The sequence below is a fragment of the Callorhinus ursinus genome, unplaced genomic scaffold, assembly GCF_003265705.2.
Source record: "Callorhinus ursinus isolate GAN/ISIS: 27379988/994484 unplaced genomic scaffold, GSC_fseal_2.0 scaffold5, whole genome shotgun sequence".
NCBI lineage: Eukaryota > Metazoa > Chordata > Mammalia > Carnivora > Otariidae > Callorhinus > Callorhinus ursinus.
The window spans coordinates 56,675,934-56,703,568 of NW_027397067.1; the positions used below are offsets into that span (position 1 = coordinate 56,675,934).

General features: G+C 32.7%; 1 protein-coding gene across 5 annotated transcripts in view; it reads right to left on the reverse strand.

The window, feature by feature from the left end:
• CSMD3 (CUB and Sushi multiple domains 3) overlaps window positions 1-27,635 on the reverse strand; it is a 1,170,304-nt gene that overhangs the window by 43,209 nt on the left and 1,099,460 nt on the right. For all 5 annotated transcript variants that reach the window (XM_025871014.2, XM_073893120.1, XM_073893119.1 and 2 more), the window contains 7 exons: window positions 25,548-25,721; window positions 18,781-18,954; window positions 15,856-16,029; window positions 13,726-13,911; window positions 11,615-11,788; window positions 9,406-9,588; window positions 4,831-5,007 (listed from right to left, as the gene is read on the reverse strand). In XM_025871014.2, coding sequence (XP_025726799.1) covers window positions 4,831-5,007; window positions 9,406-9,588; window positions 11,615-11,788; window positions 13,726-13,911; window positions 15,856-16,029; window positions 18,781-18,954; window positions 25,548-25,721 — 1,242 coding nt within the window. The remainder of the gene's footprint in view (window positions 1-4,830; window positions 5,008-9,405; window positions 9,589-11,614; window positions 11,789-13,725; window positions 13,912-15,855; window positions 16,030-18,780; window positions 18,955-25,547; window positions 25,722-27,635) is intronic.

Here is a 27,635-nt window from a genome sequence, read left to right on the forward strand (position 1 = left end):
TTTTTAAGAACAGAAATGGAATGTGTGTGTGTGTGTGTGTGTGTGTTTCTACTGGCCAGTCAAACAAATGAAGGTACATTTGCAAAATCACCCTGGTGGAAAATACTCAAAAGGGTGAAACCGCTTGGAATACTGATGCTATTTTACTGGCCTATGAAATATTAGAGACCAGAGACCTTACTTACTGGACTCTTTATTCTCAGTTCCTAGGAAAGTACCCAAAGATAATGGATTTTATGTAAATGATTTTTTATTAACTGAATCCGTAAGTAGTCCAATTACCTAATATAACCACATTTCTGTATTTTTAGATAAAAAATAAACTGCTATAAGCTAAAAAATAAAATTATATTCTAAAAATTAAATCACCACTCTGATTTTCACTTGCAGGAGGAACTAGTTTCCTAAAGATAAGCCCAGGAACAAAACAGAGTGACCAAAATTTTATTTTAAAAAAAGTAGAAAAAATCCAAATAGAATTTAATTTTTTTTATTTTACTTTCACCATAACATTGTAAATGGATAATTCATTCACCTATATTTTAAGGGCTTTATTAATTTCCTCAAGGGTCTCTGTTAATTCATATTCAAATCATCCTATATTGAAACATTTATCATATTGTCTGTCTTAGTGATTTTGTCTCTTTCAGTTGATATTATTCCAATTCTAGCAGATCCACTTTGTCATTGATTATGTATATGATTCAACACTAGCTTGATTCACATTTCCTTTGACACATCACATCAAAATATTTCATCTCTTGCAAGATTTGCAGATTTATTAACATATATTTGCACTGTATGTTTGGACATTCATCTTGAGACAAACAATAAAATTATTAACAAGATATATAGAGGAAATTGTAATTTTAAGCAGAAAGGATTGTTTAACAAAAATAAATCTTACAAGTGGTCAACTCATTAAGAGATGCTATAACTCTGTAGAACTCAAATTGGTAAATGCAGAAAAATTGAAAAAAATTAGAGAAGAGTAGGCTATAAATTAATGAAACAATTCCATATGCATTATAAGTAATGTCTTACATTTATGCCTTGTCAAATATACTTGACCATTCTAGTGAAGATAGAAAATAAAGCAAGAAAACAAAGAGGAGGAAAAATACAAAAGGAGGGAATGAGATGAACTTGAGAAAGTTGCTTCTTAGGTCAAATAGACATGTTTAAGTCTTAGATCCTATATATACGAACTGTGTTACCATGAGGAAGACACTTGTGTTTCCTCTGTAAGTTACCATTTCTTCAAAAGTGAAACAGAAAGTCTAATGGTATTTATTTCATAGATCTGTTATTAGAAGTGAGAGAATTTGTGTACTTAGCACAAATCCTAATGACCAATAAACACTCAATGATAGATATTATTCTTTATGAGTAAAAATAACAATTTGATTGGAAAGAAAAAAAAGGAAGTTTTGTTTTGTTTAGGTGGGTTTGCCAAAAACTGCTGGTTTGGTTTGGAAATTTAGTTCAGGCATTTTAAATTTTCTTTATACATAATTTAATTCATTTCAAATTCTTATTTAGGTCCTCATGTTTAGATGCTAAAAAAAAGTGCCTACAAAAGGCAATTATATTAAATCAAATTTTATTATAAATATTTATTATTTGAACTTAATCTTTCTGGTATATATAGGAAATAATTAAATTGAAAGGAAAATTCCATCCATGTATGGGTAGAAATAACTGTTCAGCAGTGGGTTCTGACAGTAGTCCGTCAATTAAATAATTTGGTACCTCAGTTTCCTGATCTACACATGTGAGTCTATGATACAATCTCTTCCAGGTCCAAAATTACATGGTTCTTTCAATAATGTGTTTAAATGGACTTCCACTGCAAATTAATGAGAAGAAATCTAAGACAATGGTTCTAATTCAGTTCGATCGCCACATATAAGCATTATGAATATGTTAGATTCTTTAATTATAGAAGTTTAGCCCATTTTAATTTCCATTGAAACCTCTCTCTGTGCTCCTCTTTTAGGGATATTTTTGTTTTTGCTTTTGGTTTGGATTGCTACTGGGCTATTGGCACTTTTTTGCCTATAAAATGAGTCAACTGTTACAAATTCTCAGTTTTTAATTTAATAGTGATTCATCATTTAAAAGCTAAGGCTTGAAATACCTTAATTAACACAATGTTTCTCCTTGAAGAACTGACATAAGGAAAGAAACTTTATTTATATATTTTTTTAATTTTTTATTGTTATGTTAATCACCATATATTACATCATTTGTTTTTGATGTAGTGTTCCATGATTCATTGTTTGTGCATAACACCCAGTGCTCCATGCAGAATGTGCCCTCTTTAATACCCATCACCAGGCTAACCCATCCCCCTACCCTCCTCCCCTCTAGAACCCTCAGTTTGTTTTTCAGAGTCCATCATCTCTCATGGTTCGTCTCCCCCTCTGACTTACTCCCCTTCATTCTTCCTCTCCTGTTATCTTCTTCTTTTTCTTTTTTCTTAAAATATGTTGCATTATTTGTTTCAGAAGTACAGATCTGTGATTCAACAGTCTTGCACAATTCACAGCGCTCACCGTAGCACATACCCTCCCCAATGTCTATCACCCAGCCACCCCATCCCTCCCACCCCCAACCACTCCAGTAACACTCAGTTTGTTCCTGATATTAAGATTGTTATTTGTAACCAATCTGTCTTGAATGATTTTAAACTTGATTTAAAATTTCCAGGGAAAAACGAAGACAATTCAATTAAACGCAATTTGCAGTCTCAAAAACTGGAGTGTGTTTATTTATCTTTACTAAAATTGGAAAGCATCTTAAATAAAAGACTTAGGTATTTATCCTTGACTAAATTAAATTGTTATTCTTTGTGGGGGGAAAAAAGATGTGTTATTCAGCTGATTTCCTTTAGTCTGAATATACTCATTATTTCAGTCTTTTTGATAACTGTATATTAAATGCATACTATCTTCCAGAAACTATGAGCCCTGTTACCTACAAAATTACCAGCCCTTTTGACAAGCGTTTTAAAATGGAATGAAATTATAAGTCATGTAAACTCATAGTTAAAATAAAACTCAAATGAGATATTTCAGTCAACCAACAAGTAATTACTTAGTTACTCTTGTATATTCAGTTCTGTGCTCCACCCTAGAAAGTCACTGAGTTAAATAGATCTGGTTACTACTGCCCTATGAAGTTTATGGTTTAGCAGTATAAGCTATTGCCATTGGCGGGGTGGGGAGGAGTTATACAGCCTGGAGAGATCCCTTTTAGCTAAAAGGGATATGAGGAAAAATGTCTTGAGAAGGCTTAACCAAATGTGTCATTTGAACTGATGATTAAAAGATAGCAGGATACAGTTACAAAGGCTCAAACGGGGTAGTATAGTATGGAAACAGTAAAGCATATTTGCTAATTGTTAGATTTTTCAGTATCACAAAAAAATGAGACATTTGCAAGGTAAGCAAAAGGATTTCTTTCCTTCAAAGTGGAGAAATCAGGGAGAATTTATTCTCCATTTGACACAACCAGAAAAAAAAAAAAAAAGGAAAGAAAAACAAGGTCATCAGGCAGCAAAGCACAGAGGCACAGTGATCCCGGAGAGACAGAAAACAAATGAGTCCTGCAATTGCCCCATCTTATGCCTTAAGAGAATTTTCAGGCTTTGGTACAGGAAGAAAAACCCCATGTGCAGCCCAACTGACTCGCTGAGTTGAAAACGTGGATCTGAGAGTCAGGAGACAACAAAATGGATAGAGTTTGAGAGAGAGTACCAGAGAGGACATGCACAGAAAACAAGAGGGATCTAGGGAGAGAGCTCCTTGAGTATTCATCAAAATTCATCAAGTCTGTGAGGATCTGCCCAAGGTCGGGTAAAGAATTACCCAAAAGATTAGAATTAACAATATCTGGGGCTGACATAGGGCCAGGAAAATTACTTTTTCCTGACTCCAATCAACAACTGGCAAGTGTTTTGCTATTATAGATGTGGCTAATACGTTCTATTCAGCACTTATTTCAATAGTGTCCTAGCCATAGTCTTCCGTCAACTTTGAAGAGACACAATACACATGAGGCACCTCAACAGCCCGGTCATTGTGCACAATCTTTACAGGCAAGATAGTAACCATGAGCGGCTTTCTCCAGGTACACAGATAGGACATGACATGACTTTGATGGCATCCTCCTCTGGGGTGATTCATTTGAGCCAGTCACTCAGGAAATACAAATACTCACAAAAGGGCTTAATTATTAAAAGGAATGACTCATTGGTCCACACACAGTATATAAGGCTTATCTTTTCAGTTAAATTTCTGGGAACTATGAGGTCAGCCAAAGGCTGCTCCACCACTGACACTGTTAAGAATAACCAATGACCTTTGCCACAGCATAATGTTAAAAAGGAAAAAAAAAAGCCCAATACCTTTTTGAGTCTTGGAAATGACATGTTCCTCATTTATAAATTTTAAAAACCAAGTCAGTTATTGATGTGTGTTAGATTGTCAAAATAAAATTGTTTTCTTTGTATATTTAATCTGGATTACACCTGATAATTAATCTCTGTTCTTAAAAAAACTATTGTATTACATTTAACAGCACTGATTTTCTGTGATTCCTCTTTCCTCTGCCAATTGCTCTACCTTGGTAAGTCAACGGATTCTTAAGGTCACTAGTGTGCCTTCTAACTAAAACACAACTACCATCTTTTAATTGGAAAGACAATACCAATATTCACAACCATGCCTGGTTTGATTAATTTACAAAACACACACATACACGTTTATATACTCAAATATTTTTCATATAACTAGTGATCGTTTAGAATAAGAAGAAGAAACCTACTTGTACAGTTAGGCAAAGTTCCAGACCATGTTCCATTGGCTGTGCACTGTCTAACAGAAGGTCCAGAAAGGATATATCCCTCCATACAGGAATAAATAACTGAACTGGAAAACGTGGTGCCATCAATCCGAAAGACTTTTCCATTGGCTGTCGTTCCTGGGTTGCCACACTGTACAGCTATAAACAAAACAGGTCAGAAGATATATTAAAAATGGTTTTAGAATTCCTCTCACAAAAAATTAGGGACTAAATGATTGTTTCGAATTATCCAAAGGAGCTAGAAAATCTTCTGCAATAAGCATTAAATTATCTTTTATAAATAGTTGAAATTCAAGATGAATTTATATTGGTTCTATTAGATTAATTACTGGGGTGCAAATCATATAACAGATTTTTTTAAGACTTTTGTTAGTAACTTTGGTAAAAACTTTACAAAATAAAGTAATTATTTTTTTAAAGATTTTATTTATTTATTTGAGAGAGAGAGAATGAGAGATAGAGAGCACGAGAGGGAAGAGGGTCAGAGGGAGAAGCAGACTCCCTGCCGAGCAGGGAGCCCAATGTGGGACTTGATCCCTGGACTCCAGGATCATGACCTGAGCCAAAGGCAGTCGCTCAACCAACTGAGCCACGCAGGCGCCCTAAAGTAATTATTTGAATATTGCCTTTGGGTACTACAAAATCTTCCAAAGAAGGATTGTAAGAGTGGGTCTGCCTAAAAAGCAACTCATGTAAAATTGCAGTAGATGTGAACAAGATGCAACAGAGATTTATTATAATTATACCTCTAGGAGGATAGATATAAAATAAACAATTTAAGTATTATAAACATCCATGTATATTTTTATTTATGTATGTATATAACTGATTTGCATTACAACTTTATTATCTCTATTTCTGGGCCAAGGTGTACAAAAAATAAACTGAATAAAAACAAAGTAACTAAATTCTAGGAATGTTTTGCATTAAGTTTGCAACATATCCTAAACAAAAGTCACAAACACAAATGCCTTATATAATTAATTATTCTGTGTTATGTTTAACTATTTGCCATTAATGCCATAAGTGAGTTTTTAAAAATATCTTAAAAGCAAGCTTTTGTCAAATGTCATACTAAATTTTGCTGTGATATAAGAAGGTATTTTAGTACTTTACAGAATTTATGGCTTTCTTTATGAATAAGAAATGTAATTACAGTTTCAGAAGTACTATCTATATTACTCTCTGCATCTTAAATATTCAATTTTGCCATTCCTTTGTATGTTTGTGTGCATGTGTATGAAGGAAATGTACACATTTCATACATATACAACAAAGTCAAGTTCCAGGTAATATTTTCAGGAGAACATATGATATAGTAAACATTTTTATCTCTTGCCAAGAGTAATTACTCTCTTCTATATTCATTAGTACCTGCCTAAAAATAACAATCCGGTTGTATTTATTTGTTATGTACCATGACCCTCGACACAACACAAGAAGGATTTGGAAAGCATTAGCAATATAGTTATCATATACTCTAGTTTATATATCCAACTGTGTACATTGGTCCAAGTTTTTAAAAATTCCAATTAGTTAACATACAGTGTAATCTTAGTTTCAGGTGTGCAATTTAGTGATTCAACGCTTCCATACAACACCCAGTGCTCATCATAAGTGTTCTCCTTAATCCCCATCCCCCACCTCCTCCTCTCTGGTAGCCATCAGTTTGTTCTCTATAGCTGAGTCTGTTTCTTGGTTTTCCCCTCTCTTTTTTCCCCCTATGATCATTTGTCTTGTTTCTTAAATTCCAAATATGAGTAATATCATATGGTATTTTTAAGATAAATTTCTGGAGGTAGAATGCCTGGATAATTTTTAATTTTGAAAAATATTTTTAAACTTTTGAAGTATATTTAGAGTCACCCAAATTATTATATGCATGTGTATCAGTAGTGTAAAAAATTTTGTTTGTTTCACACATCTTCTGCAACATCAGGCACCATCATTTTTTTTTTAAGATTTTATTTATTTGTTAGAGAGAGAGAGAGAGCGGGAACACAAGCAGGGCAAGCAGCAGGCAGGGGAAGAGGGAGAAGCAGGCTCCGGCTGAGCAAGGAGCCTGATGCAGGGCTTGACCCCAGGACCCTGGGATCATGACCTGAGCCAAAGGCAGATGCTTAACTGACTGAGGCACCCAGGCATCCCCATCATTTTGAAAATCCTTGTGAGTTTGTCAAAATGCTATATTCTTTAAATGGAAAAATGAAGGGGGGGATATCGGAGGGGGGGACGATCCATGAGAGACAATGGACTCTGGGAAACAAACTGAGGGTTCTGGAGGGGAGGGGTGGGGGGATGGGTTAGCCTGGTGATGGGTATTAAAGAGGGCACGTTCTGCGTGGAGCACTGGGTGTTATGCACAAACAATGAATCATGGACTACATCAAAAATCAATGATGTAATGTGTGGTGATTAACATAATAAAAAATTTGTATTTTTCTATTTATTAAATTATTTTAACACATTTATTTGATATTTTTATTTTCACATGTGTTTTATTCATCACATCCATAAAGTCTATGAAAGGTTTTATATTTTACTGTAAGTTACTAAAGTAAATAATATTACAAAACATTTGGAATAAAGAGAATAAAAATACTACAAATTCCACCACTCTGTTATATAATCATTTTTGTCTTTTATACTTTGTCTCAAATAAATATCATTTGTCTTGATTTTACTAGAGTGCATAATTCTGAATCAATTTTTAACTTTTACATGATTTACATTTTCTCATGATCTTTATTCTAATATTTGTTTAAAGATTTTATTTATTTATTTATTTGAGAGAGAGAGCATGAGGAGGGGAGGGTCAGAGGGAGAAGCAGACTCCCCGCTGAGCAGGGAGCCCCATATGGGACTCGATCCTGGGACTCCAGGATCATGACCTGAGCCGAAGGCAGTCGCTTAACCAACTGAGCCACCCAGGTGCCCTTTATTCTAATATTTACTGATGATATATATATATCACGTAAATATACAACTACTTATGCAAGATTTTTCCAATTGCTCTCAAATTCTTTCCAGTTGTTGCTAGTCATAATCAATTAGAAATATAAAATTGCAACATTACAATTGTGTGTTTTGTTTGATACTTTTATTTTCTTTAGGGAAAGATCCTCAAAAGTTAATAAATCAAAGCTATATATATTCTATGGATAAATGTGGATTTTTGTCAAATTACCCTAAAATATTATAACAATAAAAAACCTCTAGAAGTGTTTTAAAGTTCTAGTTTTGCTGCACATACACCAGAATTTCATTTTAAAATAGGTGAAAAATGATGCTTTGATGTTAAATTATAATTTTCTTATTACTAGTTATATAGAATTTTTTTCTATATGCTGCAATTTTTTTGGCTCTTCTGTGTTTTCTGTTCATTTCCTTTGTTCATTCATCTACTAGAATCTCTTTTTCTAAATGATTTGTATGAGTTCCATCCATGAGAAAAATGATAATTCTGTTATATTTGCTATAACTCCTGGTTCTTTTTTATCCATAACGTACATACTAACAACACAAAGTCAATACCACACATTTCATCTAAAAAATATTTTGCAGTTCAGCTGAACAAAGTGATGGCTTAGATATCACCCATGTCATGTACGATATAATTATAGAGATTTTTCCTTTGGAAAATACGTTTGAGAAATAGTCTTACTTAATGTTTTTTGCTCAGCAACATTGTTTCTCAACTAGTTTCCCTATAATAGTAACTAAGCTGCAAGTCTCTCTTAATTAAGATTAAATTTGGTGAAATTAAAGAAAAAAGATAACTATCTTTCCTAGAATATGGACACTAATTTTAAACATCATAAAAAGATTCTGAAATATAATCAATCAAGAACCTGTCAAGAAGGTTCTATTGCTTATTATTTCCTATTTATAAAACCAATACATTTGGTATAACATCAAGTACATTTCATAAGCACGTTTGTAAGTTTAGTTTTTGCACTAAAGTCATCTCAAAAAGAACAATTTAAACTTAAGGATAGTTTTTCAGCAACACTTCATTTTCTAGCCAATCTGGTAAAGATTTAATTATGTTACGTCTGAGCCAGTCAGAATGATTAAAAATTTTACTCAAATACTGAAAAATTTTAAGGATTCTAGCTACTAGCAACTGTACTCTATAAATAAAAATCTCATATATATTTAGGCATCTTTCTATATTTTTCCTGAAAACTGAAACAGATCTTGAGGTAATGTTAAGAATAATCTATTTTTCCCGATAGTGTCTATTATGTAAAGCACCGTGATAAAGGGGAAAAAATAAACCCTTTTAACAAATATTTTTAACTTTTATAATTGAGATGTTTGTTATGACATGAACAATCTTTGTGCATAAATAGCTCATGGGAGATATTTTTTATAATTATTACCTATCGTAGTTCTTTTAGAGGGTGATGCTTTTATTCCAAGGTTGGCGACAGGACGAATAGGCAGGAGTTATTTCACCCGTGATAACCAACTGAATTTGGATACACATTAAACTCCAACACTATCAATATATTTAGTTTCTGCTTAGATTACCTTTGCATTCTGGTTGCCTTCCAGTCCAACTGCCGTTGGCTAAACATGTTCTTTCTTCTGAGCCGTGAAGGATATAACCAATATCACAAGCAAAACGTACAGAACTTTTGGTTCTGAAATCACTTTCCTGTCTAGAACCATGCCCAGGAGTACCTGGATCCCCACATGTACCAGTAGCATCACCTGAAATTCAGTACAGTTTAAGTTAATTTATGTCATTAAACATTCCCTATGTTCATGATTGATTTAATCCAACATTCTTATAGCCTTTTGTTTTTGTGCATGCTGTGTTTTAATATGACAAGTTGACTGGGTAAAATCATGATTCACATTTCCCATCCAACTCCAGTCATAAAAGTAAGCCTAAATGAAAAAGAAAATAGTTGCAGAGTAAGGCGTTATTCTTTGTATTGGTGAAATTTGGGCCTATCACACAGGTTAAAGACATTTCATTAGTATTTCTGAAACCTGGCTAATAAACAAGTTAATGGAAAATTTATAACTGATAGTATTGGAAACTCAAATGACAACGGATTTATAAAACTAAAATTAAAAACTGGACTTGGTAATTTGCATGTTTCCTTCTTTGAATTTCCTAATTGCTGAAAATCTTTTTTTGTTAAATTAGAACTGTAATGTTCAGGAAAATGTAAATGTTACAATATAGTATTTCCTGTAGCCTAAAATTGCATCCCCTGATTTTCTCTACCAGTGGCCAATGACCAAAGGTAAATGAATTGTATCTTTTCCAATATGAAAATATAAACTGTAAACAAAGATAAAAAATTCTGGATTAAGTTCCTAATAAGGATTTTGCTAATGATTAGGAGTTCATCTGTTGATTTTAGTGTTAAGGATTTATTCAGTCCCTTTATCATGTCTTAAATAATTTTAATCACAGTTGCCACAGTATTATTATATGTTAAGAGAGTGACAGAGAAAGAGAGAGAAAGTTGGAAGACATATACATTGAAAATGCTGTCTGTCCAGATGCCCTTTTTGACATGCCGAGTGTATTTGGAATCCTTCCTTATACTTCCTCATTTTCATGTGATGTAATATTAATCACACAAAACTTTAAGGTCACTATTTCACTTTTAAATATCTATGTGCATTTTTTTCTTTGCAATTCAGTAGCATTTTCCTAATACATTGGGATGTATGCAATAAGTTTATGTTTTTATGTATAATCAGTTATCTGAGTTAACTATGAGTTACTCCAAGATAAGAGTTTTAATTCTCATTAAAATCATTTTTATAGTCACATTAGAAGTAACAGTTTTTTTCAAATCTATAGATTAAATTTGAAGTCTCAGGCAGTCAGTTCACAGGGATTAACCACTAATCACAAGGAGATTCTGAAATAAGTAACCATTTCAAAACTTTTACTCCTAAAAGGAAAACAATGCAAACAACTTCTAGTAAGTCATCAACATGATCTCCACAGAGATAAAATCATATAAAAATAATGGGCAATATATAAATAAAAAACAGGCAGAAAAATAAGCACCAGCATCTAATTGATGGGTAAAAACAAATATGAGTAGTATCAAATAGGGAGACAACACAGATCTAAAATTTCGTTGATATTTTTTAAGAAAAGCAGTGGCTTAAACAGCTGAAAAGAAGACTTATCAAATACCCTGCAAACAAATTATTAATTTTAAATAGCCTCAATATTCATTTATTCTAAGTTAACTATTGGGGTTATAGAAACTCAGGAGTGATAGGTAAATATCTTTCATAAACTTGGCTTAGTTTAATCTAAAACATTTAGGGCTTTATTTTAAAAATATGTTATTAAATAATCGATTGTATAGAAAGTTTACTAGAACTGAACTCTAACTGAAAATCTTGAAATAACATTTTGTATCTGCTAAAATGGAGCAGTTCATTTTAATGAAAAGCACAATACACACAGTAGCATCCTGAAAGTAGTTAATTACTTTCATAGGTACAACACAGCTCAAAACATATACCTGTAATTTATCACCTACAAGATGAGTATTAATTTGTGCTCTGAATTTATATTGCCTTAGGAAGTATTCCAATAAATGTATAAACTATGTTGCAGCTTCTCTCATGAGATTTTTTAAAAATGTATTATTTTATCTCTTCTTATTGTTTTGGGTATATATTCCCAATAATAATAATAATAATACCAATAATGTAACTTCCAACACACATTGTCCAATTTTCCAAGAGGTACCTGAACAATGAGGTTGTGATCCACTCCAATGGCCGTTTAATTGGCAAGTCCTTGATGACTGGCCTAGAAGGGTACGCTTTCCTGTGCAGGAATAGTGAACAGTGGACCCAAAGTTGTACTTCTCACCAGACAGGACTGCATTAGGAGGAACGCCAGGGTGTCCACAGTCAATCACTACAATACATAATTATTGAATATAAAATTTTTTTATATCTCCTATCGAACAACCTGCACCACGTTTTATAAAATAAATCAGAAGTAAATTATCTGTTCAAATATACCTAGCCTCCAGAAGTAAAAAATCCATGTGAAAGCTGACTTTTAAAAAAATAAAATGGAAGTTGCAGTTACATGAGCCATCCTGTTAACCCACTCACCAGTGTTTAGCAGGAACACTGTAAGCAAGCATAAATGAGTGAGTATAAGTCTGTTATGTGTGGGGGTGGTGAGTGTGTGTTTATATGCACATGTGCATGGGTTTAAAGTATGTACGTGCCTGGACAAGGATATGCAAGTTAGAGAGAGCGGAGGAGAATGTGGATAATCTAAATAAGGACCTACAATGCTATATAGGATTCAAAATGAGCCCATACAGAAATTAAAAGGGAAGAACTTTGAAGGTAAAGGAAAGGTAATGAAGATGGATATGTGACACACAATCTAATAATGCAGTCTAGAATAATTCCATTTCCAGTCAGTAATGAATAAATCATGCTGCACAAAGAAAATACTCAGTGGCTTGTTAACTAAAACACTACTAAGCATAGCAGAATCAGATATCAGTGCATTGTCGAATTTTCTTTATAACCTAGAGGTAGCCTGGGAACTAACTGTGTACCACCTTTTAGTTATAACTTGGAGAAATACTGATTGCAATATGACTCCAGAGTTTTAAATGGCACATAAGGGGATATAAACTTAATAAAACCCTTGACTACTTTGCACACTACCAGAGACGCTATAGGAAATAAAGAAAGGCGAAAAGTATGAGAGCTGAGAAAAATCTGAAGGAGTTCATGTTTACATGTCTTATGAAAGATTTTTAACTTGAATGCTATAGCCACAAGTCAAATAAGTGAATTAGTCAACTATTAGACCAGACTGTCCACACAAAGAAGTGAAATACATTTTAAGAAAAAGATCAACAATTGAATTATTTGCTACAGAAGCTGAAATTTAATGAACACTGCATGAAGTTTTGTTTCTTCGTTAGTGCATGAATGATGTCACAGCATTTTCAAAAAATCCCACCCTGTAAACATAAAGTGCCTTTAACTGAAACATTATCATAAAATAATTTTATAATTTAGAAACTTAGTACAACCCCAAATTACTTGCACAATGATTTCTTGACACACAACTCCTTCAATCTATAAACTTCTTCTTTCTTATCATGATTCATCAATTTTTTGAGGCATAGCTATAGTTAAGACTTAATAACTAACTGAATATTTCAAATTCATGTTCATTTCTCTATGTTCTCACATTATTTCCTTACTACACGTGCTAATTTTATGCACATCTGCTACAATTTATCTTATTTATATTCTACAACTCCAACACAACATATAACAAAATGAACTCAAATAAATGTTCACTGATTTGAAAGATGATATGTATCAACATTTACTGCATTTATATGTATATGTGTCTATAATATGATAAATGTTTAAATCAGTAAGTTTTAAGTCACACATTTGTCTAAATCTGTAAGTATTCTAAAGCCCTGGTAGATGTTTACATTAAGACTAATATTGCCTTAAATGAAATTTAAAATATTAGTACAAAAGAAAATCAAAATGTAATGACCTTTATGGTATGGTAATATCATAGACTATAACAGATGCTGCTTTTCATAGTCTATCTGTTTTATCAAAGCTCAAAATCAAAGAATCACATTAATATTAATAAAAAATGGCATTCAGGCATTGAATTGGCAGAATATAAGGGACCACAGTTTCAAAAAATGAAACAATAAAACCAAGAATTAAATTAAAGTAATTACAAACAAGATCCTTCTGATATATAGCTCTACATAGTTTATAAGACAATAATAATCCATGTTGCTTCCATGGCATTTTCGCAAGGAAGAATTCACATTATCTACTTACTGATACATTCTGGTAAAGGTTTGTCCCACTGTCCATTTGGTTGACATATTAAAACCGAAGATCCAAATAAGAAATATCCAGGATTGCAGTCATAGAATACCACAGTGCCATAGGTGAAATTTCCATGTTCTATTTTACTTTCTCTTTTGGAATTGGCTGGAATTCCAGGATCAGAGCAGTTCACCACTAAACAAATGACAAATTTTGGAAGTTATGTTTGGAATAATATATACCGGCCTACATAGATTTCCATTAGAAATGGAGTTTCAAAGGTAAATTTAATCAAACAAACCAAAGATTCCAGGAATAAAATTAATACATGGGCTACATAGATAATGAAGTGAAATCCATGTGGTTGAAAACATAGAAAAAGGGAAAACTTTTCTGCAAATTTTTTGAACAATAGTAACTCCATAAGTTTTCTACTGAGTACAGATGTAAAGAATGATACCTTAAGCTATAAACCATAAAGCATGTAGAAAAATTATAATTTGTTTGTATTTTCTCAGACAGTATAAAATATATCATACCTCTTTGCAAATGGAAAAACAGCAAAAATCTCTTTAATCTGTTTCTATAGAAAAAAAGCAATAAAGAAGCCTCCAGTGTTGGCATCACAGTAAGTGAGGACTCAGTCTCCCCAAAAAATATGAAAAAATAAATGCCAAAGGTAAGTTCCATTAATCATAAAGCAAACTACAAGTAAAATGATCTTAATGACTTTTTCTATGCAGTCATAAAATAGGTACAAGATAATAAAGCTAAGCAGTTAAAATAAAACTTGGTAACTTCTTACTAGACACATGGCCAGAGGCAAGGGAAACAAAAGCAAAAATGATCTATTGGGACTTCATCAAAATAAAAAGCTTCTGCACAGTGAAGGAACCAAACAACAAAATTAAAAGGCAGTCTATTATATGAGGGACTATATTTGCAAAGGACATCTGATAAAGGGAGGGTTAGTATTCAAAATCTATTAGGAACTTATAAAACTCAACATCCAAAAAAACAATAATCCAGTTAAGAAATGGGCAGAAGACATGAATGGACACTTTTCCAAAGAAGACATGCAGATGGCTAACAGACACGTGACAAGATGCTCAGCATCACTCATCATGAGGGAAATACAAATCAAAACCATGATGAGATAGAGATACCACCTCACACCTATCAGAATGGTTAAAATTAGCACAAGAAACAACAGGTATAGGACATGATGCAGAGAAAGGGGAACGCTCTTGTACTGTTGGTGGAGATGCAAGCTGGTGCAGCCACTCTGGAGAACAGTATGGAGGTTCCTAAAAAATTGAGAATAGAACTACCCTATGATCCAGCAATTGCACTACTGGATATTTATTCAAAGGATACAAAGAATACAGATTTGAAGGGGTACATGCACTCCGATGTTTATAGCAGTATTAAAAACAATAGCCAAACTATGGAGAGAACCCAAATGCCCAACAACTGATGAATGGATAATTTTGGATGGATAATGGATAATACATACAATGGAATATTATTCAGCCATCAAAAATGAAATCTTGTCATTTGCAACAACATGGATAGAGCTGGAGTGTGTTATGCTACGTGAAATAAGTCAGTCAGAGAAAGACAAATACCATATGATCTCCCGCTTACGTGGAATTAAAGAAAGAAAACAAATGAACGTATGGGTGGGGGGAATAAAGGAGAGAGGGAAACAAACCATAGGAGACTCTAAACAATAGAGAACAACCTGTTGATAGAGAGAGGTGGGTGGGGGGTGGGCTAGATGGGTGATGGGGATTAAAGAGGGTACTTGTTGGGGTGAGCACCGGGTGTTGTACGTAAGTGATGAATCACTGAATTCTACTCCAGAGACCAATATTGCCCTGTTAACTACCTAAAATTTTTTTTTAAAGCCTCCCACCCAAAAAGTAAAACCTGCTAATTTTAACTTTTAAGAACATAAGATAAAAATTAAGGAAAAAGGACAGCATAGCTAATGAGAGGACATCAATATTAAATCCTTTTGTTTTATTCCCTGAAAACATTCTATTATTCTGACCAAGTTATTCCAAATGTTGTCATCTATGCTTACACAGACACATTGTTACCATGCCTTAAGCTGGAATATAATTAGACGTTTACCTTTGCACACTGGTGGAGGATGGCTCCACTGTCTGTTGGCTTGGCACTGGGCCTTTGTTGGCCCTTGCATAACATACCCAATATTGCAAGAGAATGTCACCACATCATTAAAGTTGAATCCATTGCCACTTGTTCTTCCATAAATTGGACTACCAGGGTGACCACAGCTAACAGCTAATAGCAATGGGTGGGGGAGAGGAGAAGCACAAAACAGAATATTTGGTTATCAGTTAACACATGACAGTTATACTGAATCATTTCAAACGACATGGAAAGAAGACCACTTTTATGTGAAAACATATTTAAAGTACTTTTACTATTGCAAGGGAGCAATTTAGAATGCTTTCAAAATAGTCTAAGAGAATAGAAATATTATATTAGTAAAGAGACAGATATTTATAATTGTGATCATTCCATGCTAGTGCAGAGATGTTTAAAGTTTCATGGTGTCTTTCATTCTCTCTCTAGTTTGTTTTGTTTTTGTTTTTTTGGACAAATACTGTAATTCAAAAAATCTGGAAATTCTTGAAGTCCACGTCACTAGTTAGAAGCAGAAAGGAATGAAACTGAACTTATTTCCCTTTTGTAGTTAAGTTTAAGAATGGAAGGTCCATAAAAGCAGTTTTTTGTATTTAATTTTGAAATAGTTCAGTATTATTTATACAATTAATTTTTATGAATAGTAGATTGCCAAGCAAAGTGTGCTTGAAGAATTAATGTGACCATATAAACAATAAAAATAATGCATGACGTAGTAGCATTCTCCTTACTCTTTAGAGATACCAATATGAACCCTCTGTAAACATGTTAATTTTACTGGTTTATTTTCTTCACAATTGATACTTGATAATTTAGCACAATTTTGTTTAGAAGTAATGTATCAATTAGATAAATTATTTAAATGTTTTTAGGGTTATAGTTCTATTCTAGATTTTATGTACTGCTAGGCTTTTCCCAAACACTGTATTTCTGTGAACTGTTATACTGCATCATCTCACTCTATTAATCAGAGCAACTCCAGTAATAGTGCTTCATAATTGGGCACAGTGAAAAACCATAGTCACTTTTAGTACTTTTGAAATGACCCAAGAGCAATTATTTTTCAGCTGTATTGTTAATGTCAACCTACTCATTTGGAAATTTAACTGCATCTTATTCTTGTTAAAATTATCAATAAAGAAACCAGTTTTACCCCAAGGGCCAATTTTCTTTTATAGTCTCAAATACTCAACAAGAAAAACAGTGGTATTAGTTGGCTATGCCTGAATATAAAAGAGAGGGAAAAAAATCTAGGACAGACCCAAGCATAATGTGCTGTCTTTAAATGATCAGTCCGTGTGAATATGCACATGCACACGTGTGCATGTGTGTGTGCACATGCACACACATACACACACACACCCCTTAGAAAAGCAATATTAATTATTAACTCTATGGTCTATTATCCTATTAAATTGCAACACCTGGAAGTATTTTCCATGAAACTAGAACTTTAATAAATATGTGTTGTTTGAATAAAAATCTGACAATGAGATCTATAAATATGGATGTAATTAGTCACAGAATAAATGAAGTATTTCCTGTGAATCCACACTAAAAGTCCCATGCATTATTTATCTGAAGCCTCCAAAATGTCTATAGTATGATCATATGATGTTATAATTACAGCATATTTACAGGTTTATTCTCATTTTCTAACACCAATTTTAATATAAATGTCAGTAATTGTAGATGGAAATGATCGGGAGAAAGAAAAAAGTAAGGAACACATTGATAATTGCCTTTCTAGTCCAAAATAGGATAGATTGTGATGTGAAATACTGTGTGTTGGTGGAGATTCAGTGGGTTAAGCAAAGTAAAGAATTTTTAAAACTATAAGTAAATAAAATAAAATAAGTAAAAGTATTGAATATCAATATTCAACTCTATTCTTACTTTTGTGCTATTATGTTCAAATTAAATGCACAATGGGCAAATCTACGCCATACACATAGAAACCACAAAGCACAGCAGCTGTATTTAAAAAATAACAAAAATCTTTTATTTTACATCCCACTTTATTCTTCATGTGAGAGTTCATAAGTAAATTAACTTAAAAGGTCAGATAGATATTTGTTGAACCAATGAGAGATATTATTAAAACAATTCCCAAATTGCATAGTGTTACACAATTTCGTACGAATTTTAAAATAGTGAAGAGTGCTGTAAAACAAAACTTTAAATAAATTTTAAATACTTCATATAAACTTTTATGAAAAAATATAATTACATCAGATGTGTATATGTAATCTTGATGGATTTAAGAATAAGATGGATTTTGAAGCTAAAAGGAAAGATAATTATAAATACTTGTAACCATTCAATTTATGTATAATGGAATTAAGGCCTAGAGAGATTAAATGACCTGCATTAGCACATATAATTAGTAATGGAACTGAAATGAGAACAATAGTTCTTCATATCATGTCTGACAAGTTTTTTCCCCACTAATTACACTCCATCAGGATCTGATTTTGATATGACAGCCATAGCATCATAATTATTAGAAAAAAATTATCCAAAGCATTTTCACTATAAAAAGTTTCATAATATCACATTATGAAAATACTGATGCTACTGCACAGTGGTCTCAAGGAATTAAATCCTTGTAAGTTAACATTTGTCAAAAATATACCTTCCATATAAGAATATGCATTGATAAATATTTTTATTCATATTAAATACTAGAATAGCTGAACTTAATTTCTTGTCTTTATGATAAAACATAAATAATAACAGACATTCCAATATTTTCTTCCACTTTCTTGGTTTTATGGATGGTTTTATGTGTGTGTTTGTTTGTGTGTATGTATCTTACCTAAGAAAAAAATATTGGTAGTTATATGAGACCAGAGGCTTCTAATTACTTCTGTCATGCTTACTTACGCACACAGGATGGGAGCTGACCAGACCAATTGTGATCCTGCTGACATATTCTTACTGAAGAACCAATTAATCGAAAACCAGGATTACACTGATAAACAACTGTGTCTCTGTATCCATAATTTTCTCCAATGACTTGACCATTCACAATGAGCTCTGGAATTCCACAGTGACCCGCTGAAATGGGTCAGAAAGTAATATTTTTAATATTGTGATTTAAATTTTATTTTTGTATTTATATCCATATATAACACTACTAAACTTTTAAAGTTTATTTACAAGCATGCTACAAATAATGCAAACATGATAATATGACATAAAGATAACTACAAGATACTCAGCAAAATGCCAAATATTTGGGATTTAAAAGAAAATATCACTTCTAGTAACACTTGGGTCTAAAAGTAATTAGAAAACATTTCAATCTGTGTAGAAATAAAAATATATCAAAATTTAAGGAATGCAGATAAATCAGTGTTTAGTGAAATGATTTATAGCATTAAACACTTTTATTGGAAAGGAAAAAAGATACACAATCAATGAGTTAAGATTCCACCTTAAGAAGAGGAAAAAGAAGAGCAAAATAAAGAGGAGAAAATAAAGCCAAAGTAGATGAAAGGATATATTGCAGATAGTTACCGAAATCAAGGAAATAGAAAATAGAAAACCAAGAGAACATTACCTAAACCAAAATGTCTTTCTTTAAAAATGGCAAAAAAAATTGCTAACCTCCTAGCTAATTCTATCTAGCACACACAAAAAAGAACAAAATTACCCATAACAGAAATGAAGTGATACTACTACAAGCTTACAGAAATTAAAAGGATAAGGTAATATGAAGGACAGTTTTATGCCAATACATTTAACAGTTCAGAAGAAAAGGGCATATACTTTAAAAATTATATACCAAAACTAACACAAGATAAATTAGAAAATATGAATAGTCTTTCATCTATTAAAGTACTTGAATTTTTTTTTAAGATTTTATTCATTCATTTTAGAGATAGAGAGGAAGAGCCTGTGTATGCACTCATGGGGCAGGGGAGAGGCAGAGGGGGCAGGAGAGGGACAAGTGGACTCCGCACTGAGGTGGAGCCCAACCTATTACATGTCCCGGAGATCATGACCTAAACTAAAACCAAGAGTCCCACACTCAACCTATTGAGCCACCCAGATGTTCTCCCTCCTTCTTTCTTTTAAATAGGCTCCACACCCAGTGTGGAGCACAGTGTGGGACTTGAACTCATGACCCTGAGATCAAGATCTGAGCTGAGATCAAGAGTCAGATGCTTCACCAATTGAACCACCCACGCACCCCCAAAAGTACTTGAATTCTTAAACAAAATCCTTCCCACAAAAACCACTCAGGCTCAAATATTTTTACTGTTTTAACCAAATATTTAAGTTAAAAAAATATACACACTCTTAGAAATAGAAAAGAAAGGATTACTTCTTAATTTGTTTTATGAGGTAATCACAGCCCCAATAGTAAAACTGGAAACACATTAAAAACCAATATTCATCATGAAAATAGATGCAGAGCTCATTAAAATTTTAGAAAACCAATCAAGAAACATACATAAAATCAACCACTATAATTTGACAGAGTGAAAGAGATAGTGACATATTAATAGAGTGAAGAGGGAAAATATGATTATTTCAATAGATGAAGAAAAAGCATTTGGCAAAATTTAGTACCAATTCATGATGAAAACTAACAATGCATTTAGGATATAAGGGAACTTTTCAACCTGATAAAGACATCTGCGATATTATGATTTATAGTAGGAAGTATGTATTTGGTCTTGGTCCCTGTTTCTGGCACAGAGCTCCTAAAACTCTTGGAATTTCCTAAATGGTAAGAGAAAAAAAAATGTGTCTTGTTATGTTAATGAGTTGGCTTTGAGATCTCACCTAAGTATGGAGGCTGGATGCCAATGGAGCCAACCATATGATTACAAGGTTGGACCTCCGGGGAGGAGAGAAGGACTAGAAGTTGAATTAATTGCCAATGGCCAATGATTTAATCAATCATGCCCAGGCAATGAAGCCTCCATAAAAAAACAAAAGCACAGGGTTCAGAGAGCCCCTGGACTGATGAACACAAGAAGATTTAGGAGAGTGGGGCCCTCAGAAAGCATGGAAGCTCCGCACCATTCTCACATACTTTGCCCTATGCATCCCTTCCATCTGGCTGTTCCTGAGTTACATCCTTTTGTAATAAACCCGTATTAGTAAGTAAAATGTTTCTCTGAGTTCTGTGAGCCACTTTAGCAAATTTATCAAATCCAAGGAGGGGGTCATAGGAATCTGTGATTTAGAGCCAGTCAGAAGCACAGGTAATAGCCTGGGCTTATGACTGGCATCTGAAGGGGGAATGGAAAGCAGTTTTATAAGACTGAACTTTTAGGGGCACCTGGGTGGCTCAGTTGGTTAAGCATCTGTCTTTGACTCAGGTCATGATCCCGGGCTCCCCACTGAGTGGGGAGTTTCTTCTACCTCTCCCTCTGCCCCTCCTCCAGCTTATGCTCTCTCTCTCTCTCTCAAATAAATACAATATACATTTTTAAGATCATTTATTTATTTACTTGAGAGAGCAAGAGAGAGAGAGCACAGAGGAAGAGGGCACAGAGGGAGAGGGAGAGACTCCGTGCTGAGCAGAGAGCCCTACTTGGGGCTCAATCCTAGGACCCTGAGACTAGGACCCGAGCCAAAGACAGATGCCTAACCCTCAAATAAAATCGTTAAGAAAAAAAAAAAAAGACAGAAACTTTAACCTAAGGAATCCGATGTTGTCTCCAGGTAGTGACAGAATTGAGTGGAATCATAGGAAACCCAGTTGGTATACAGAGCATTGTTTAGTGTTGAGAATTGAGTCTCCAGATGCCAAAAGACATCTAAGAAAAAGCTCCAGCTAACATATTTACTAAAGAAATACTGAATTCTTCCTTCCTCACGTAGGGAATAAGACAAGGATGACCACTCTCACCAGTTCTACTTAACATTGTTTTGTTGGCCCTATGCAGTGCAAACATTAATACAAAGGAAGAAAGAAAGCATAAATTTGGAAAACAGAAAAGTAAAACTATTCTAAGCTCAGATAATACATATGTGGAAAATCCAATTTTAAGAAAATCCTAAAACTAATGATTTAGCAAGGTTTCAGGACACTAGATAAATATTTCAAATAATTATATTTTTATATAAAGGAGCAATGTGAAAATGTAAATTAAATGAAAAATGTAATTACAAATGAACAATTTCACTTATAATATTAGAAACACATTCAATATTTTCAGGAATAATTTTAGCAATAGACATAAATGATCTCTATGTTAAAAATACAAAATATTGCTATTGCAAAAAAATTGAAGACCTAAATAAATGAATAAATATACTAAATAGAGTATGCTTATTAATCGAAGACTCAACATTGTCAGATGCAAATTCTCCACAAATGATGTATGGATTCAGTGTGATCCTGATCATAATCCTACTAGATATTTTTAAAAATAAAGATTGATAAACTAAGTCTAAAACTTATATGAAATTGGAAAAGATACACAGTATCCAAAGTTATCTTGAAAATTAAGAAAAAATTGAAAGATATACATACAAAATTTCAAGGCTTATTATAAAACCTATTCAACAAATAGTGCCAGATACCCTTCTAGAAAAAAAATTAAACCTCAATTTTACATCATTCATTATACATACAGAGCAAATTAAAGATAAATCATAGATATAAAAGTAACACCAAAAACTATAAAACTTCTAGAAGAAAATATGAAAGAAAATCTTTGTGACTCCTGGCTGAGTAAAAGTTTTGTAAACAAGACACAAAAAGCAATAACCAGAAAAGATAGACTTTAAAAATTTTAAAATTTCTGCCTATTAAAATGAGAAATAAGTAAGCAAGTCACAGGTTGCAAGAAAATATTTATAAAACACATAATAATGAAGTCCTTACCACCAGAATATAGAAAGACTCCTATAGTTCATAATAAAAGCCAATTCAATATAAAAGATACTTCACCAATTCACAAAGGAAAATTTACAAATGGCCAAAAATCTCAAGACACTGTACTCTATCAGTAATCATAAAGACAATGCAGATTAAAATGTTATAAAATACCTTTATGCACCCAATGGAATGGATAAAAGTAATAGACTGGCTATACCACATGCTGGAGAAAATGTGAGACAAACTCTTCCAGGAATTTTACTCCTAAATCTTTAAGAGAAATGAATACATATGCTCACAAAAAGATTTTTACATGAATATTCATTGCACTTTTTTTTCATAATAGCCCAAAAACTGGACAAGGATCAGGTGTCTATCAATAGGGGATTGACCAACATGTGGCATATTAATATAATGGAATTCTATTCAGCAATTAAAAAAATAGTGCTACACACAACAACATGGAAAGAGAATGAAAGAAATCTTACACGGTATATAATTTAGAATTCCATTCGTATGGATTTCTAGGAAGGGAAAACTAACATATGGTAAAAAACAAAAACAAAACAAAACAAAACAATTATTGTCTCAGGGTTGGAGGGAGCTGCAGATTGGCTGTACAGGGCCATGAGGAACCTTTCCAAGGTAATAGTAATATTGTATAACTACAAAGTGGTTTAAGTTAGACAGTTATACACATTTGACAAAACGCATCTCAGTGTGTTTATGATATATACATTCCATTGTATACACATTTTGCCATGGTAAAAAAGAATCAAGAAAAGTAAACAAATATTAAACTCTCGGTAAGGATATGCATGCTGAATGTTAAGCAAAAAAGTGTACTGAATTCTGCACGTTACTTTTAAATACATCCAAAAAAAATGAACTGATTGATTGATAGAGGCTTGGGAGGATAGATAGATATGTGATAAGCAAATATGACAAAATGTTAATTGTAGAATCTAGGTGGTGGGCACAGAAACACCCACATGTCAAGTGTTTCAACTGAAAAACTGAAAAATTCATAAGATGCTGGGGGACTAGGAATAAATGTACTGTATTTAGAGAAATGATCATAAGCACATACTAGTGGCCATTATTAGCCAAAAGTGTCTGTGGATATAAGAACAAGTTTTTTTTTTTTTTTCAAACATGAGAATGACTGGACTACATTAATCCTTAAAGTCAAGTTCAAGCGTAAGATTCTAGGATTTGCTTGTTTGGCAATTGCCTTTTCTTTCTACCCACATCCTTTGGAGTTTATATTAGATGTCAACACTACATCTTCTGCAATGGATGTGATATTGTCTTCACAGACTGAGAGGCAATGTTTTCTTATAAATCTTCCTGTTACATCTTATCTCTTCAGAAAACAGAATCAGGATTCTAAACAGGTGAATAAAACCACCCTCTATATACAATATTCAATAAATAATACACAATACACAATAACAGTTCATCAGGGCATAGAGCGACAAAATATGGCATTTCAAATTTAGATTACATATACATTTTCAAGTTTATATGTAAACTAAATAATCTGTAATTGAAATCAGCATAACCAAAATCAGTTTGGAACTATGAAAAATATTTTGATTATTTGATCCTATATAAACACATAAAGACTCAATTTTGTAACATTTTTTATATAATAGTCTTACAGCATATTCAAATATACATGCTCTTATAAAGAAACCATTGTTGCTAGGCTTCCAAGTGTACTTATTAACAAATATGCCTGAGAGGGGAACCAAGGATTTTAATCAAAACCTGTGGCTATACCTTTTTAAGTTTTAAATAATGATTGCATTAACATGAATATGCTCAAGTTATAAGCAAAACAATATGTATCTAAATTGTTAAAGTATAGATTTTTCTGCCTTGCCTCATATTCTTAAATAGAGTAAATATTTATAGACAAAACACTGTCCACATCTAGCAATACCCTGGTTCATAATAAACAGTGATATTTAAATTAGTAAACAAAAAGATTATCTCTTGTTCCCAACAGACAAGTGAATAATTATTAGAACAATTTTCATTATGCCTAATTCAGTACTTGCTGTCATATCTTGAAATCATTTTGGAGAAAAATAAAGCATAAATCATACCATTCTCTTAATATTAAAAAAATAATGAAGTCTTTGAAAAATGATAAAGCATAAATCATAATATTCTTTTAATAATAAAGGAGGAGGGGCAAAAAGAACTAGCTAGTTCAGTTTCTTTAACTGAAAAGTTTTTTTTCTTTATAATGAATTAAAAAACCCTAAGGGGGAAAAATCCCATTTGCCTAAAATCAGGTTTGAAAAAATAGATTTCAAATAAGTTTAATAGAAAGTAATATTACACATGTTAAAATCTTATGAAGTTAAAAGGGAGAAAGAGTTTAAATGCGGAAATCGTTTTTCTCCTTCGATCATTACCTTAAGCAAATGGGTGAAAGGAGAATTGACTATGGTTTAGAATGAATTAACTGCTACAGTGATTAATCCAGCTGAGTTTGCACACATATAATTTTCAGCAATTAGTTTTCACCTTTTTATTTTCACATGCCTGGAAGAAAATGTGTCTCTCCTTAATGGCATAAGATTCTCATTTGAAATACTAGTTGATTAACTTTAAGGGTTATCTGTTTAATAGCTTTTCTACCATGAAATATTTTTAAAGTTAAACATTTTCTGGTTAGCATCCTTACTGAGTCAATATAAATGATCATCTCTTGTTATGGAAAAAGGGCTGCCTCCTTTTCAGAGGCAGGGGTTGGGGGTGTGGTTGGTTAAAATGATTCAAAAATCTGTACCTAGGCATCTGGTTTCAGACCCACTCCAAAGACCTGAAGAAAGGCATTCCCGTACTGCAGAGCCCACAAGCATGAATCCGGAATCACAGGTAAAGATGGCTGTGGAGCCATATGAAGTTTGAGTTCCAATCTTATTTCCATTTGGAGGTGTAGGTAGTTCTCCACAGGAAATAACTTGAAAACAATAAAAAAATAGAAATGCTTAGAGACATAGTCAACGTGCACTTATAACATAACCATGCTTTTAACATTTTGAATTCTCTATGATCTGACATATTCACAACTGAAATCAACATTTGTAAGACATTTTGAATGAGTGTGAAAATGCGGAGAAAATAGATGACACAATTTAAAATCTATCCTCTTTGAGTTCTCTTAAAACCTTCTGAGTGACCGCAACATGTAACAAAGCTATTTTTGCATCTTTGCTTAGCCAATCTGGTCACTCAGCAGGTTGTCATAAAAGAAAAAAAAAATCACAAGGTGAAGGATTTCCATCCCTTTGACTTAACCTGACCCAAAATTTCCTCTTTAATCTGAAACAATGCTAAAAGAATACAGGAATACCTCATTTTATTGAGCTTGGCAGATGTTACACCTTTACAAATGGAAGGTTTGTGACAATCCTGCATTGAGTAAGCCTATCAGTGCAATTTGTCCAACAATATTTGCTCATTTTGTGTCTCTGTGTCACATTTTGGTAATTCTCACAATATTTCGAATTTTTTTCATTATTATTATATTCGTTATGGTGATCTGTGATCAGTGATTACCACTAACTGAAAGCTCAGATGATGTTTAGCATTTTTAGCAATAAAGTATTTTTTAATTAGGATACGTACATTATTTTTTAAACACAATGCCATTACAGACTACGGTATAGTGCAAATATAACTCTATATAAGCACTGGGAAGCCAAAAGTTTTATTTGACTTCCTTTATTGCAGTATTAGCTTTATTATGGTGGTCTGGAACTGAACCCACAACATCTCTGAGGTATGCTTGTAATTACAAGTAATTTTTGTTGAGATCTCCACAGTTTATAAAGAAATTGACATGTAAAATATCGTTTGACTTACAAAAACCATTAGATAGAATGATATTTCATATTTTGTTTGTATATTTTAAAAAACTAAAAAAGAGATTGACTCACTAGGCCATTTAGAACCCAGCTCTTATGACTCCTTCATATTTAAAGAGTGCAAATAAAATGTCTTTCTTGAATAAAAAACAATAGTGGATAATGTTTATTGAGTGCTTATTTTGTACCAGACACTATTACTAGTGCTTTAAGTTAAGTAATTCTCAGAACAACTTTATGAGGTAGGTGGAGTCAATATCTGAATTGTATGGATAGGAGCACATCGTAGTTAAGTAACTTCAATAAGGTCACACAGCCTATAAATAGCTAAATCAAAATTAAAACCCAGTCAAACTCCAGAATCCAATACTTAGCCACCAGCCTACAGTGCTGACTTTCAGATCTAGGCTTTAGGTGTCCATTAGGCAGACAAAGAGAAAATTTGCAAACTTTAAATTGTTGCATATAAAATTTTAAATGTAGTGATTGTTTTGAACTAATCCCTCAACAACCCTTTGCAGTAGCTATACTATTTATTAATATTAATAATATTTATATTTATATTATTTTAATTTAAAAGATGAATAGAGAATCAGCAAAATCACTATTCTTTCCATTTTTCTCAATGAGTTGCTATCTTTAGATTCCTTGTCTTTCCCTCACTCTTACCTGTAGGCAGGGACCTCGTTTTATGTATCTCTTAAACCCCTCAACATCATAGATGATCCCTTAAACCCTTCTACATCATCACAAAAGAACAAGACAAACATTTGTTGAATGCCCGATTAAAGATTTTATTGTAGATAATTTTTTCCTAGCTCCTTGAAATTTCTCTATCCCATGTGCCTGTATAATGAAATAATACTGGAAGAACAATGAGGCTTGAAGCAAAGAAAACTCCCAGGAGAAAATGTGAAAGGACAGGGCAAAAATTTAAAAATATAGATGCCATATTTTTAGAATATCACAATTATAGTTTTGACATCTATTTTTGAGATTTTAATTCA